At 41.9% G+C, this 15,332-nt stretch overlaps 2 protein-coding genes across 7 annotated transcripts in view; both read right to left on the bottom strand.

The window, feature by feature from the left end:
* rps6ka3b (ribosomal protein S6 kinase, polypeptide 3b) overlaps positions 1 to 12,126 on the bottom strand; it is a 38,006-nt gene extending 25,880 nt beyond the window's left edge. For 2 of the 6 annotated variants that reach the window (XM_046877300.1, XM_046877302.1), the window contains exons 1-3: positions 11,747 to 12,126; positions 10,853 to 10,927; positions 9,380 to 9,436 (exon numbers count right to left, since the gene is read on the bottom strand). In XM_046877300.1, the coding sequence (XP_046733256.1) occupies positions 9,380 to 9,436; positions 10,853 to 10,927; positions 11,747 to 11,800 (186 nt within the window). In that variant the 5' untranslated portion in view covers positions 11,801 to 12,126. Of the gene's footprint in view, positions 1 to 1,300; positions 1,458 to 9,379; positions 9,437 to 10,852; positions 10,928 to 11,746 lie in introns of those variants that run through there. The other 4 variants (XM_046877301.1, XM_046877304.1, XM_046877303.1 and 1 more) reach the window with 4 other exon arrangements.
* Positions 12,127 to 14,776: 2,650 nt separating this feature from the next.
* The window catches only part of pdha1b (pyruvate dehydrogenase E1 subunit alpha 1b), a 6,723-nt gene continuing 6,167 nt past the window's right edge, over positions 14,777 to 15,332 (bottom strand). Inside the window, 1 exon segment of the mRNA XM_046833507.1 lies at positions 14,777 to 15,217. Within this exon segment, the coding sequence (XP_046689463.1) occupies positions 15,053 to 15,217 (165 nt within the window). The 3' untranslated portion in view covers positions 14,777 to 15,052.

Here is a 15,332-nt window from a genome sequence, read left to right as displayed (position 1 = left end):
GAAGAGGATGGAGATGGAGAACTCAGATGTGTGACTCATGAAGAGAAAAAAAAAAATCTTTACTATCAGTACAGGATAAATCAAAAGGTCCTTCAGATTCAGCATAAATAAAAGATGGAGGAAGAAGAGAGAAAAGAAAGAGAAAAAAAAAGAGGCAGATGAGGAAATTAAAGGAACAATGGTAGCAAAGGAGCTGAGAGAAAGGAGAGAGAGGAAAGAGACAAAGGAGATGAGAGAGAAGAGGGAGATTAGAGTTATGGATAGTTGAGGAGAATGAAGGAAGAGTGATATACGGGTAAAGAGGCAAAATGAGGGAGAATAGAGGAGAAGAGAAGAATGAATAAATGAAATGGGAGAATGTGGGAGAACATGGACAAGTGGGGGAATAAGGGAGAAAAAAAGAGAATAAGAGAATAAAGGAAGAGGAAGGAGAGTGAGGAAAAGGAGATAGAAGACCACAACCCTTTCATGCTTATAGCACAAAGACCACACCCCCTTCACTCTGGGATCCCCAAATACCACACCCCTTTTGCTGTCAGCAGCACAAAAGCCACACCCCCTTTGCTGTCCCCAGCACAAAGCCACACCCCATTTGCTGTCACAAGCACACAAGGCCACACCTCCATCACCAGAAACATACACAAAGGCGCCATTCATCTTTACTGACATTTTCAGACACCTTCAGGACACCTACAGTTCCTCAGTGGTCAGATTTATTTCCCAGAATTCCACGGTTAAATTCTTGTATACAGTATTACTGTCACAAAATATCCTGACACAATTAAAGAGACTCTGTCCACATGGTCCAACACACACACACACACACACCATTGTTCATTGTTTCTCTTGCATCATCTCATTACTGCATATTTCTCTGAAGTCTATTCATGAACAACTTCACTTGACAATCAGACAGAGCTGCTCAGGACAGAGAACGGATGTGTGCTAATTGCTGGGTGCTTATCATGAGAACCGATGCTGTGGATCCGATGCCAACAAGCAACATGGCGACGTGCAACATCCATCAAGTGGACTATGGAGCGAGGGAGTGAAGATCACATACAGCTGGTTCTTTAATGATTTTCTCTCTGCTGGACTCTGAGGAGAATTTGTCATCCAACGAAAGGTACGCTTGTCCAGAGGAGGGGCATCAAGTATAGTGCCCTCTTGCCACTCTTGTGCGCCGTCCTATTTCTCTTTTCGGGAATTGTTGCACAGAATCAACCGGGAGGAAGCAGATCACAGAGTCGAGCAAAAGTTCAGGAAAACATTTACAAAAGTGAATGTATAAAATGCCTACCCGTGAGAATTTCTGCCTGAAACGTGTAGGAAACATCTTCAGCATCTTCATGTCTTCATATCAAATCCCCCAGCAATGCAGCCGGCTGGGAACAAGACCCCGCAGACGGTACAGGCTAGACGCTGAGGCAGCCTGGCAGAAGCCACTCCGCCCATGTGTGCTCATACATGCTACACAAAAGAATCGGCAGAGGAAGGGCCTGCCCAGGAAGGGCCTCGAGCTGCTGGTCAGCACTGAGATTAGAGCATGTCCTGTCCTTGTTCCCCTGGCAACATCTGCACAGGAAGAGGCACAGCTGGGCTGAGAGAGAGCATCTCGGGCTCTCGCAAAAGGTTTCCACTACCTCACCCTCACACACTCAACCTTCTGACCCTGAACACACACACGCACACAGTTTTAAAGGGAATACAAGAAGAAAATAAGACAAAAGCCGACGACTTATTTCGATATCATGAACCAACAGTGATCGCACAAACGTTTCGTACACACTAAAGCTCTTCAAAGATCATGGCCCATGCCAAAACAGGCCGAGGTAAAAAGCGGACGGCGGTGAATGATCATCAAATGCTTGCGGTGTTTGCTTTCTACGTGTATGAGGATGTCTGTCGGAAGACTTGGCTCCTCATGGTTTCCTGTCAGTTGCACGAGAAAGCGGAGGTGCACTTCCTGCTCGATGATATTTATGCTGAATGGACAGAAATCTATCTGTACGAGCCTCGGCAGGAACAAAGCCGAGGTGCTTTCCTTTCTGAGTTCCAACGAGTCCCACTCGAAAAAACCTCATAAAAAAGTATACATAGCAAATTATGTGGGAGTGAAGCCAGATGCGAAGCTCACACCTATCCAAAAAAAGAGGTTTTCAGCTACGGCTAATGTTTGAGGTTCTCGGGTCGTGAAGTTTACGGATTCCTAAATCATAATCCTTCATTCGCTCATGATTAAAGGTAAAAAAGGCAAAGCTAAAATTTGTAATTGGGGTCAGAGCGCAGCGCCCCTGGAGCACAGAGGGGTTAAGGGCCTTGCTCAAGAGCCTAAAAAGTAGCAGCCTGGCAATACCGAGGCTTGAACCCCCGACCTTCCGATCAGTAACCCAGAGGCTTAACTACTGGGCTACCATTTCCCAGAGAGGACTTGTAGAAGCAACCCAGGAGGGGTACATGGATTTATAGAGCTTTCTGATTTGCCAAGAAAAGATTTTAAATCTGATAAATCTTTGCAAATGCATGATATGAACGTCAGACCCAGTATCCCAGTAAATTTATCAAATCTAGTGAAAAAAACCTAACAAACAAACAAAAACAAAAGGCGGGAAAGTGTTTAAATTAGATCTTAACCAGGACCTTCCCCGTAAGGGAGGATTTCTTTACGAGTTCTTTTATGAAAAATGTTAAAAGCCATAAAAAAAAAAAAAAAAAAAAAAACCTTTCTGATTTGTACCTTGTTTGGAATTAGTTCCATTAGCGTGTGAACTTCCTTAACGTCCTTCTACAAAAACTTAGGTTCTTTCCTGTTCTTCCGAAAGCTGTCTCTCACTCCCGAAAGTTCAAAGGTGGAGGCAGATTTGTTCTAACAGCTCACTTGACTTCCTGTGCTGAGTGAAAGATCACGGGAGATTCCCTGAAGCGTACAGTCCTCAAAGGGCACTCAGAGAGCCTGGTGTCCTGGTGAAGGCATTACATCATGCTAATGATATGACCCACCGTTGCCCCCAAATCATCTAATTACACGTTGGCTTTGCGCCAAAACGCTCCCACAATTCTCCAGTCCAAATGTGCGAACATCGGCTTAGGGAATACCTTCTAGTCTCACATGAAAGAAGTCAAATGGTGACTGTATTTGTCTAACAGATGGGGGAAGTGATCTACAGATCTCATTGGAGCCAAGTTGGAGCCATAATCTGTTCGGTGGCTGAATCCCTGTGAGTTGGGAATTCCTGCTCCGGCTCAGACCTTTGCGCTTCGCACCCTTCAGCTGATTTGTAGTGTTCTTGTGCCTGCGACCTTCACTGAGGCACAGAGGACTACGCTTGCTTAGTCATGCTGACGCAACCCAGACAGGGTGGCTACAAAAAATAGCAGCACCTCGTCCTCTGCCCGATCTCACTCCCTCTTCCTCCAGGGCTGGAGAACCTTTTCAGGAGTCTGTTATATTTATCCTTTCTCTCTTATAGCGCTCAGAGGCTGCCATCTGTTATGTACGGGTAAGGAATAACAGCAGGTAGATAAGAGATTTACATTCGCGACGCCAGAGGAGAGATGATGAACGAGACGTCTTTTCCGATCTGTGTCTCAGTCTGACGTCGCTTTACTGCTGCTCGAACCCAGCCACCCTTTCCACTCTATATCTGTCCCTCTGGACTTTCCACTCCTCCCTTTCCAATTATATTCATCTCTCTCCAGCTAAAGGAGATTACTCAGTGTAGAAATCACTATAACGGCTTCTACTGAAGTCATCACCTTTAGAAGGTACGAGGTGACTCGGCACTAATGGCCGCCCGTGCCCACTCCTCGTTTACGCCGTCACCGAGCTGGGGAATGTGAATAAATCTCCGGCGCGTTCGGAGTCATGCTCCCACTCCTATTCAGGCGAAAACAAAGGAGAGAGTTTAACCCGCTGCCTCAGCGCCACCCCCCTTCACAGTCACTGCCGTTGCTGCGACACACACCCACACGTAGGTGCTCTCGCCATCTCTCAAAGGCACACATAAAAGCCTCGCCGCTTTGGACGCGCCAGCGTGGGACGTTTGAAGAGGAAGCCTTCACCTTCGCGCAGTGGAACGTTTGGAGAATGACCTTATTTTGTAGAGCGAGATGTGAGGCCAGACGGGCTTTCATGTTGCACTGTAAATAATGCTTTACCATCCCGCTATCCACAGTGAACCTCCCCTGAAAGCATCCTGTGCATTAAGACAATAAGAGATCGTCCTTCACGATGAATTATCAGTAGGCTTAGAGAGGAAATGTGGATATGGCGGGGAGATGGATATTGAAGATAATAGCGAAATATAAACGAGTGTACATGTGCATTAGGACTGGGAGGAGGCTGCTCAAGACAATTACACTTAGGTGCTATCAGAAAGTTTCGAGACCTTATTTACATTGACACACGATCACCTTCAAAATATTCCAGAAGTGGCAAGAATTGCTGTGCAAGGGGACTGTGTCCTTTTGTGCAGAAGTGAGAAACTCGTGTGTGACAGGGTGTTCTAACTTGCTGTCCATGATGAAATTGCAGACGTGGTAACGCACGTGGTCAAAAAAGCACCGCTCCTGATGTACACAGGACTGCATGTTTTTAAGCACTGAATGACCGTAGATCGGTGCGCCCTACGACTGTGCGTGCGGCCTTGTGCTGCCATCTGTTGGCGTGTTACCAAACTAGTCTCAAAACATTTCGATACCACCTCGTATTTACATTGTCAGACGCCCTTATCTATAGTGACACATTTATATAGGGGCCTTGTTCAGGGGCCCAGATGTTGAAAAATAAATGTTTACACTCATTTGTTCTTTTATTTTGTAAGTCTTGTTTTGACTGAAACGTATAATAAATGGAAATTCGGTATCAGCTAAATGAAGATGGGTGAGTCTGGTTCCTCTCACGGTTTCCTCATACCATCGCAGGGAGTTTTTCTTCGCCACAGTCGCCACTGGTTCCCTAATAAGAGATCGCAGTTGATCCGTACGGATCAGAACTCACGGTTCGGCACCAATGGCAGCATGAATTAAATTTTTTTTTTTACAATATTGCTTTTTAAGTAATTTCATAACTACACAGTTCACGTGAAAGGGACGCGTTAAGCAACCCACAGAAGCCTCCCGCATCATTCAAATCGTGTGTATGGGAGCATTTCGGTGATGTAACCTTTCTTGTAATAAATATGAAGCAAATTATATTTGATTCCTCCCCCTTTTTTTGCTGATCTGAAAAACAATCCGATCTGTTACTCAAAAAACGTAACGTGATCCGATCTGTTGCACTGCAAATTTTTCTAAAAAAAAAGCTTCTTTGGGATCATCAAATTAGATGGCCAAGCATTCAAAAGCCCATCTAACTCCATCCAGAACGAAGGAGACCGAATGGAGAGGGACCATAAAAGCCTATCGATCACGGCTGTGGTGCTGCATTTATTCAGGATCCTCCGAGCGGCTAAATGGCTCCGGTGTTGGAGCATATGGATGCCAGTTTGAAAGCTATTAAGGATTTTTCTTTCAGCATATGGCAGCAGATCGTTTAGCTTCTGACTGATGATGGACAGCCTCGAGGGAAACTCCTCTGAGAACTGGGATGGACGAGGAGATGTAGGGAATCAGTCTCACACACACACACACACACACACACACACCCCACTCTGCAAAGCCGAATTGTTGATAACCCCGGAGCTCCTTCTTCTTAATATAGGCTGAGAATTTCTAAATATATTTTTCTAAAACTGAAAATGTACATGAGGCTGCAGATTGGATTTTGTTTTCCCCTTTCACACATCAGAACCTGTTTATCTTCTCGAGTAACTGGTTTGTTGGGCATATGTTGGCTTCAGACCATTTATAACACAGGTTTGAAAAATGCCAGTGTGTGCCATCAATATAACGTCATATCTGTGTGTGTGTGTGTGTGTGTGTGTGTGTGTGTGTGTGTGTGTGTGTGTGTGAGAGAGAGAGAGAGAGAGAAGAGTTAAAGTTGGGGCCGTCACTAAATATTTCATTGTAATATTGATTTTCTTTTATTCTATGTAGACACTTGAGTATGAAATTTCTATTTTTGTGGACCTACATGCTTGTCAGTGTTCTTAGATGCACTATTCAAACGTTCCATTTCCACATTTAGTCTCCATTCGCTCTTATAATCAGCTCCACACTTCTGGAAAGACGTTCCACTAGATTTATGCAGCTACGGGGCTTTTACGTTCATTACGTCAGGTACTAATGGAGGTGAAGTGAGGAGCAGAAGATCTTCACCTCCAACCCATTTATGTGCATGGAGCTGGCTTTGTGCTCAGGGGGCTACAGTAAGGCTGGAGCAGGTTTGGGTGAAAAGTAAAGTGAAAATCTCATTCGTACACAAATCTGTGTTTCCAAGTGTGTAGTAACAGTTTAAGGCTGGTGTGCCAATACTTTTGGCCAGAAAGTTAATCTCAAATTATGGAGTTTTAAGATCATTTTTCTATCTATCAGTGCTGTTTGGCCAAATATGGCCATTTTTATATCATATATTGAATTTACGAGGTTTTATTACCCTGTTATTTTCAATGGATACATCAGAGATATTTTATTTTGATTATTATTATTATTATTATAAATCTACTACAGTCTGGGATCCATCCGGAGTGTGACAGGCTTGCATGACTTTTTTTTTTGGAATGTGTTGCCTGAAATGAATTCCCAGCTACGCCTCTCACTCTATAAATATACGTCTTTATTTTTGCAGAACTAATCAGATTTGAAGTGTTTGGTCTTTGATGCCCTTGAGCGGATTATCCACAAAACACACCGTTCACCTTTCAGCTGGAGAGATAAGGAAAAGTCCTACACCTAATCCCATACAGTCCATTTACTTGTGTGTGTGTGTGTGTGTGTGTGTGTGTGTCAGTCCCATAGTACAGAGATTAATCATTAACCCATTCATAAAAAGAGAAATCAGACCAAGCAACAGTGATGACGGACTCGAACGTAACGCTTGTTGCAGCGGGTGTGTGAGGACGACTGAGTGTGATGTCTCGTCACACCTGGGTGTGCAGTGGTGAGAGAAAGAGAGAGACGGCGAGAGAGAAAGGAAGAGAGATGGAAAGAGAGAAGAAGAAAGATAAAGGCAGGCATGAGTGGGTGTTATAGATGCGAGAGAGAGAGAGAGAGAGAGCGCGTCGGTACAGATGGCCATGGAAGATTAAATACCATCTGCCAGAAAGATCAGGAGATGAAGCCAAATATTAACACACAGTCGACACACAAACACACACATACACACACACACACACACACACAGAAATCGTGGAGAAAAACGAGGCCCATCATCAGTGTCGAGATCAAGTCGAGTGATACGGGGTAATTGGGAAGAGATAATGAATGGACACATATGGGCAGTTCGCAGGCTGGTCAAAGTTACAGCCACCGGCATTACATCATTGCTGATCGAGCTGATCGTTACTACTGGAGCTGATCGTTACTACCAACTACAATCGTTATTACACGAGCTAGTCGTTACCGAGCTGATCGTTACTCTCTGAGCTGATCGCTACTACCCGAGCTGATCCCTACTCTCTGAGCTGATCCCTACTCTCTGAGCTGATCGCTTATACCCGAACTGATCCCTACTCTCTGAGCTGATCGCTACTCTCTGAGCTGATCGCTACTACCCGAACTGATCGCTACTCTCTGAGCTGATCGCTACTACCCGAGCTGATTGCTACTACCCGAACTGATCGCTACTCTCTGAGACACCACACATACAGCCAATACACCACATGATTCTTAAAGCTTCCTTTGGTGAAACTCGTCCTGCCTGTTTTTTATATATCAAATATGGATTTGCATACGAGTACACTCTCTAAATGTTTATTCGACCCATGTGACTGCAGGAAGAGAAAAGAGGGAAGGTGTTCGACTGCCACTGAGATCAGCCCACATAATATTCCAGCGCTGGGTAAGTATTTCATTAAACATAAAAAAACTAGTAAGTTTTCTCCTGCACCAACATCACTGATCCTCCCAGTAACTTACAGCCCCTTTAATATCCCCCCATTCTGACTGTTCACTTCCCTGCTCATGATAAACCCAGTGTGAGTGACAGTCCATTTCCAGCTCTTCAATTACAATACATCTAGAGGGGACGGACAGATGGACAGATGGACAGATGGACAGATGGACAGATAGACAGATAGACAGATAGATAGATAGATAGATAGATAGATAGATAGGGAGATAGGGAGATCGTAAGAGCGAAACCATGCATGAGAGTGATAGAGAGAACAGAGAGGGGGGGGATGAGGGGTAAAGTAGAAAGAAAGAAAGAAAGAAAGAAAGAAAGAAAGAAAGAAAGAAAGAAAGAAAGACTCATTCACGTTTCTATCCCCAGTTCTGATTTAGTCGCAGTCTAATTAGGCGGACATCTGAGGTCAGGGAGTCTGTGATTCACAAGAACGTGTGTGTACGTGTGTGTGTTTTTATAGGAGTAAACAGAAAATGTGGAGTCGTCACTAATGACAGCCATAAGATCTAAAAACTCTCATCTCCCCTGCATTTAAAAATCAATGACTGGCAGCAACACCACAGGGGAGCGTCAAAGCGCAGAGAGAGAGAGAGAGAGAGAGAGAGAGAGAGAGAGAGAGAGAGAGAGAGAGAGAGAGAGAGAGAGGGGGGCAGAGACAGATGGAGAAAGAAACAGAGATAAACCGACAGTGATGGATAGAAAGAGAGGGGGGGAGAAAATGGGAAACAGAGAGAAGGAAAGTCTGATAGAGAAAAAACAGAGATAAACACAGAGACAAACTGACGACGATGGACAGAAGGACAGACAAAGGAAAAGGATAGATAGAGAAAGTTGTTACATGTCAGCAGTCACACTGATGCCGTACGAGATTTTTATTTCTTGCTTTATTTTTTTTTTACATAAATGAAGTTACGGAGTGAAAACAGATCCCTGTGACTCGTTCTTTTCCCTGAGCTCTGCACCAATCAATGCCATCTCTCTCTCTCTCTCTCTCTCTCTCTCTCTTCCATCCCTCCACTCTGGAGGACTTGTGATCAATAGCATCCATTTGTCACTTTTTTCCTTTTTCACACAGAAGTGAAGCGGTCATCGCTGCACTTCACACTTCCAGCTGCATTCCTTCATGTGTCCACCCTATTGTTAGTGTGCACCTGAACTCTGAGTGTGTGTGTGTGTGTGTGTGTGTGTTTACCACAAGCAGGAATAAATATATATTTTCATTAGTAAAGAGCGAAAAAAAAAAAGAACGTTTCTCTCAAACTTAGTTCATAATGATTTTTGTCTGATGTTTGAATTCCATCCAAAACCATTTCTCAGCAAATAAAGAGCAAAAAAGGGAGAGAAGCAGCAGGAAATAAACAGAGTGAGACCTACTTGACATGGCAGGTTGTCATCGTCTCCTAAAGAGTCCTCCAGAACCTGCTGTGTGTCCTGCAGCAGAGGGAAAAAAGTCAGAGATGCTAAACGACTGTAAAAAGTACCACAAGAACTTCAAGTGTTCCAGAGCAATATTACAGTTTCATTCAAATCAAATCCTTCTGTGTCAGATGCCACGCCCACTCACACACACACACACACACACACACACACACACACACACACACACACGGCCAAAAGTTTGTGGACGCCCGAGCATAAGATTGCGATGCGTTTCTTTTTTTACATAAATGACCTCCACTCTTCTGGGAAGATGTTCCACTAGATTTTGGAGAGTGCTTGTGGAGATGTGTGTGTTCATGGTGTTAGTAAAGTCAGTCAGTTCAGGTGAGGGAGCCCAGGGTGATTTCCCGGTTCACATTCATCGCTCTATTCACTCCAACAAACCGTGATAAGGAGATCTTCATGAAGCTGGCTTTGTGCACGGGGGCATTGTCATGTTGGAACAGGTTTGGGTCTCGTAGTTCAAGTGAAGGGAAAATTCAAAGCCACTTCATCCAAAGTGTCCAATGTTGAAGAAGAAGCACAAATGGCTAGAAAAGTCGGGTGTCCAAATACCTTTGGCATCACCATGTATTTTATTTTATTTTTATTTTTATTTTTAAAGAATCTCCTGAAACAGAAAGGGATGGTGTGAGTCGATGCGAGTCGTGCGGAGGTGACAGGTCATCGATGAATTCGAGAAAATTACACTTCATAACTAGAGGATGACTGATAGTGGATCGTACAGATACCGACAGATACGTTTGGTCGTATTTGCCATAATCAACCGTTTAAAACCCGTTGAAAAACAAACACTCCATGCAAATACTTTAGATGGATTAATACTTAACTTTATTACAAAATAGAAATTTTAAAAAAAGTACTGAATTATGAAAATGTGCTAAATGAAATAAATATAAATATATTAATAAAAAAAATTTATAATAATTTATAAAAAAATCTCATGTGTAAAAACAAACAGCATGTGGCGCCTCTAGAGGCCGCTCTCGTAATGACAGTGGACCGAAAGCCGGAAAAACTATCGGTATGGATTTTTGCAGGTTGCTGGAACTACCTACTATTGGCTAAAACGATAGTTCCAATGTTGATTGGAAGGTCGAACTCATGACCTCAGCGGATTTTGGTACTAGTGGCGGCTCGGCAAATTCGAACTAGAAAGCCTGTCGGTACCGCCGCAGACTGAGCATTCTTCTGTGCAACGTGTACTTTGATTGAACAGCGTGTGATAAAATTTTCCTCCTCTAATGGCATTCTGTCAAATCCCAGCTACTCCAAGTCCAAGCCATACTCCTGGGCCCCTGAACAAGGCCCTTAACTGCTTAGTTGTATGAGGAGATAAATGTATGTCACTCTGGAAACGTTTGAAAAATGTGAAAAACATGTGTTACAGATGTGCCTGAAAATTACCAGATCCAATACAGAAGGCGAGTCACGATGTAAATCACTGGACGTGACGATCTCTGGAAGGCTGCTGTAATGATTCTGATCGAAATGTAAAAAACATTAAAAGGCAAATGATTAAAAAGAACTGATGGACACAATAAAACAGGAAAGATGATCTAAATACCAAATAAACAAACTCGAACATTTCACCGTCTTCCAAAGAACCGAAAGAAATCAAATCGTATCGTAGCAAATTCATTCGAAGCGCCAGCTAACGAACACAAACGCAGTGGACTCAATAAATCAGTTCTCAGAACCGTGTTGCGTCACGATCCGTGGTGTCATCAAACGTCACACCGACGACTTATTAAAATCAGGGTTTAAACCATATCTCTGGGCTCGAAAGAAATCAGCCCCAGCGTCACGTCTTCTGATCTGGTGCTTTTACTCGCACCTGGTTCAGGGTTCAGGGCATTTATTACCAGCTAAATCAGACCAAGTTCAGATCCTGAATTCTGTTCATTCTGTGATTTCGAAATCAGATGCCAGCTCTTCGAAGTTGTCCACTCAGAATACATGTCTACTAGACACTGGGGAAAAAAGGACAAGGACGTTATTCATCCATCCATCCATCCATCCATCCATCCATCCTTCCTGTCAGTTAAAGGATCATGTGTCAGGGCTGAGGCTGATGCACTGCACATCCATAAACACAGTATCGTTTCTTTGGGAGTGGAACCTCAGAGATGGCACACACACACACACACACACACACACACACACAGACACACAGACCTGGCCGCATGTGGAAGTTGGAAACCGCGCGGCCAGCAATAAAGACACCAGCGCTTTGAATAACACTGACATTCGTAATGAACCTGATTAAGCAGGAAAAAGGAGAACATTGAAGAACCTCACCTCAATCCCTATGGCCATCTTCCGCCACGGGTCAGCCAGCTGCGCCAGCGGCATGTTGCCTACTCCAAGCCGGACACGGACACGGACACAGACACACACACACACACACACACACACACACACACACACACACACACAAATAGCTTTCTCAGAAGCGGCACGTGATGACCTCAGAAGCCCTGGTCGCTCCTGGAGAGCCGGAAGTCGGAGTGAAAAGTCCCGCGCTGAGTGGAGATGGAAGCGCCGGGCTGCGCTCTGGAGTAACACCGAAAACGCCGCCACCACTCGGTTTTCTCCTCCTCGCTTCCCCGCTGCGCTTCCTCCCGCCCTCTCTCTCTCTCTCTCTCTCTCTCTCCCTGTCTCTCCCTTTCAACCCCGCATTCCCTTCTGCCAAAACCACGCCCACATCCTTGCTTCCGCTTTGTGGGACTCCGCGCACGCTGTTGGTTGACCTGCCTGTCAATCAGAGCAGCCTTGAAAGCACGTCACTAAGCGGTGGGCGGGACAAGAGGAGGGGCCGAGCAGCGATAGTAAACAGGTGAACGCAGGAGAGCGGATGTGACGAAACGCGCATCCTGCTGGGTTATTAATTAATTAATTAACTAATTCATTCATTCATTAATCAGATACGACAAATTGATAAACTAATAACATTGTGGTATTTAACTAATTGCACTGGTGGTATGTGATGGATCTAATTAAGAATTAATCGCATATGACCAATTAATGAACTAATAACACTGTGGCATGTAATTACATGTTAATTACATTAATTAGAGCAGATGTTGTATTTAATTGATAATCCCGCGGAAATTAATGAATCGCATACTACAAATAATAATAATAATTATTGTTGTATTAATTAATTCACTGCATCGATTATAGTGGATATTAACAACAAATTCATTAATGACCCGGTGGTATTTGATGAATGTAATTAATCGCATATGACCAATTAATAAATTAATTACATCCCGGGATTTTATTAATTCATCGCACTAATTAGAGCAGATGTTGCCAAACAATTAATTACTAACCCGGTCAATTTATTACATCCTTGCTAATTAATTCAATTAATGAATTATTATTTTTTTGGAGTGAATTGTATGAAAGAAAACTAAAGAAGAAAACTTTTTAAATATATTAAATTACCGTTTCTGCTTTTGTATGCTGAGATAATACATTAGTGTTTTTTTTTTTAATTATTATTCATATTACTATAATTTGTAAACCATAAAGTTTTATAAATATCAACTTATGTATATAAGATCCCAGAGGACAAAGTATATATAGAGACTGTATTATTATTATTATACAACTAAAAAACATTAAAAAAATCAGCTAATTCTTTTTATTAATCAATCAATCAATCAATCAAACTTTAAGAAGAGAAATAAAATAAGCATTAAAACACAACAATTAAAATAAAGGTTAAGAAGCAGGAGACTTCACACCCTCTACTACACAACAAAGGTTTTGGTGAATAAGTGGGTCTTTAGTTCAGCTTTAAAAGAAAAGAATTCCCTTTCGGAGGTGAGACCAGGAGCAGGGAATTCTGAAGCTTAGCCACCCCATGATTTAGGCACTTCAAGCCAAACATGATTAAGTACATTAATGTAGATTTTAACTTTGAAATGTATATATTATTAATTGTTTAGTAATTATTATAAAAATCTAAATAAATGAAAGTCACATTATTTTTGGCACATCTGTGGAACATAAAAATAAAAGACCTTCGTAAGTAACGATCTCTGTGGTGGACATTTAATTTCTGAAGGGAAACATGATGTTCTTCAAATAAATAAATAAATAAACGTTTCTGAATTATTGCTGCTCCGAGCTGAAGCGACACGAAGATGAAAATCTCACAATGATGATTACATTTTTAATTCGAACAGGACCAGAAATAAAGTGTCTTAAGTCTCTTATGTAATTTTCTTTTCTTTTTTTTTTTAAGGTAGTTATAAAGCAATCACACTGCTGCATCCAGGACTGGTGTTTTATCTAAATATAGACAAATGAAATATAATTATAATGTTCATTTACAAAAGTAAAATTCAGCAAACGTTTTAAATGATAGTCAAACCCGATAGAAAACCTTTTACAAAACCTACTGGATTCACCCTCACTGAACCTCAGCAACACGCCAAAGTGATACCATCACCATCCTCCTTTTCCTTCAGAGGTTTATCTTTCAGTACACAAGATCAAATTGGGAGATTTTTTTCTGTATTTCTTTACTTGTTTACTTTGAATTTCATCTTATTTATTGCTATTTAGTTACACAAGCAGTTAAAAGCCACTTACATAAACATTAGACAAAAAAAATTAAAAACCCTATAAGATTCAAGTTGAGACATTATGAGCATCATCATCATCATCATCATCCGAGGATGAAACCTGAAACCAAATGTAACTCACATAGCTACAAAGGGAGAAAAGCAGCAATAACAGAGACATTGTTTCTTTATATATTCTGAAGGCAGTCATTCAGGATCGAGGTGTAAAGTGTGTGTAAGGAGCTACAGTCTCAAGGCATTGTGGGAAAAAATGGAGCATTTATCATTTGGAAAAGTCACTGATTGAAGGATCAGGTTGTGGTTAATTTCTAAGATCACAAAAGATGCATGTGATAGTGCAAAAAAAAAAAAAAAAAAAAAAAAAATGGCACTGAGGTCATGTACTAAAATAAAATAAAAAAATACAAATTATTATTATATGTAGCAAAAAAATTATGTAGTTATTTATTTAAATTTAATGTATAAATACAAGTTATTAAAACCAATAAAACTAAGCAAAAACAAACAAAAAGAACCTAAATATAATTAAAAAAATGTAAAATGGAACATTAAAAACAAAAATCCAAAAATATCCATAAAAATAAAAATAAATTAAAAACCAGAAAACAAATAATAATAAAAAGGTACTTAAAAGATAAAAAAAAAAAAACACTTTAAATACACAAATATACAGATAATTTTTGATTCTTTTATCTGGGGATAAACTGTATAAAAACTGCAGAAACGAGGCTTTGACTTTTTTTTTTTATTCACAATATTTTGAAATTGGTTTGATCAGAAAAAAAGAAAACAATAAAATATGTAACAGAGAAGATCTCAGACGAGAAGAAAGAAGGCACATGATGCTGATGATGAAGACGATAAAATAAATGTGACCCTTGGCATTTGTGCGTTTTGTTTTATGGTTAGTTAAGAGACGTTTTGGGACATTCTGGAACATTCTGGAGGTTTCGCGGAGCTCCGGGCTGCACAGTCAGCTCTGTGGAGGACTCGGGGCTGGTAGTGTTCAGCTGGTGGACCTGAGCTTGACCCAGGGGTTTGTTCCTCGCACCTCAATGGGCGGCTGGTTGAAGTAGATGTGGTTGCAAAGGTCCTCCAGCGGGGGCTCGGGGTCAGACGTAGCAAACTGCGCTGCTTCCTCCACCTCCTTACGCACCTCCACGTCGATCTCCTGTAGGGCGTGAGGTCGGGGATTTTATTCTGGGCCAATTTTATTATGCGTCTATTATTTTTTACAGCAAACACAACAACAAATTCAGCTTATACACACACACACACACACACAC

The sequence above is a fragment of the Silurus meridionalis genome, chromosome 21 (genome assembly GCF_014805685.1).
Source record: "Silurus meridionalis isolate SWU-2019-XX chromosome 21, ASM1480568v1, whole genome shotgun sequence".
Lineage (NCBI taxonomy): Eukaryota > Metazoa > Chordata > Actinopteri > Siluriformes > Siluridae > Silurus > Silurus meridionalis.
Note: the sequence above shows the minus strand (reverse complement) of the source record. Positions and strands in the feature narration are given on the sequence as shown.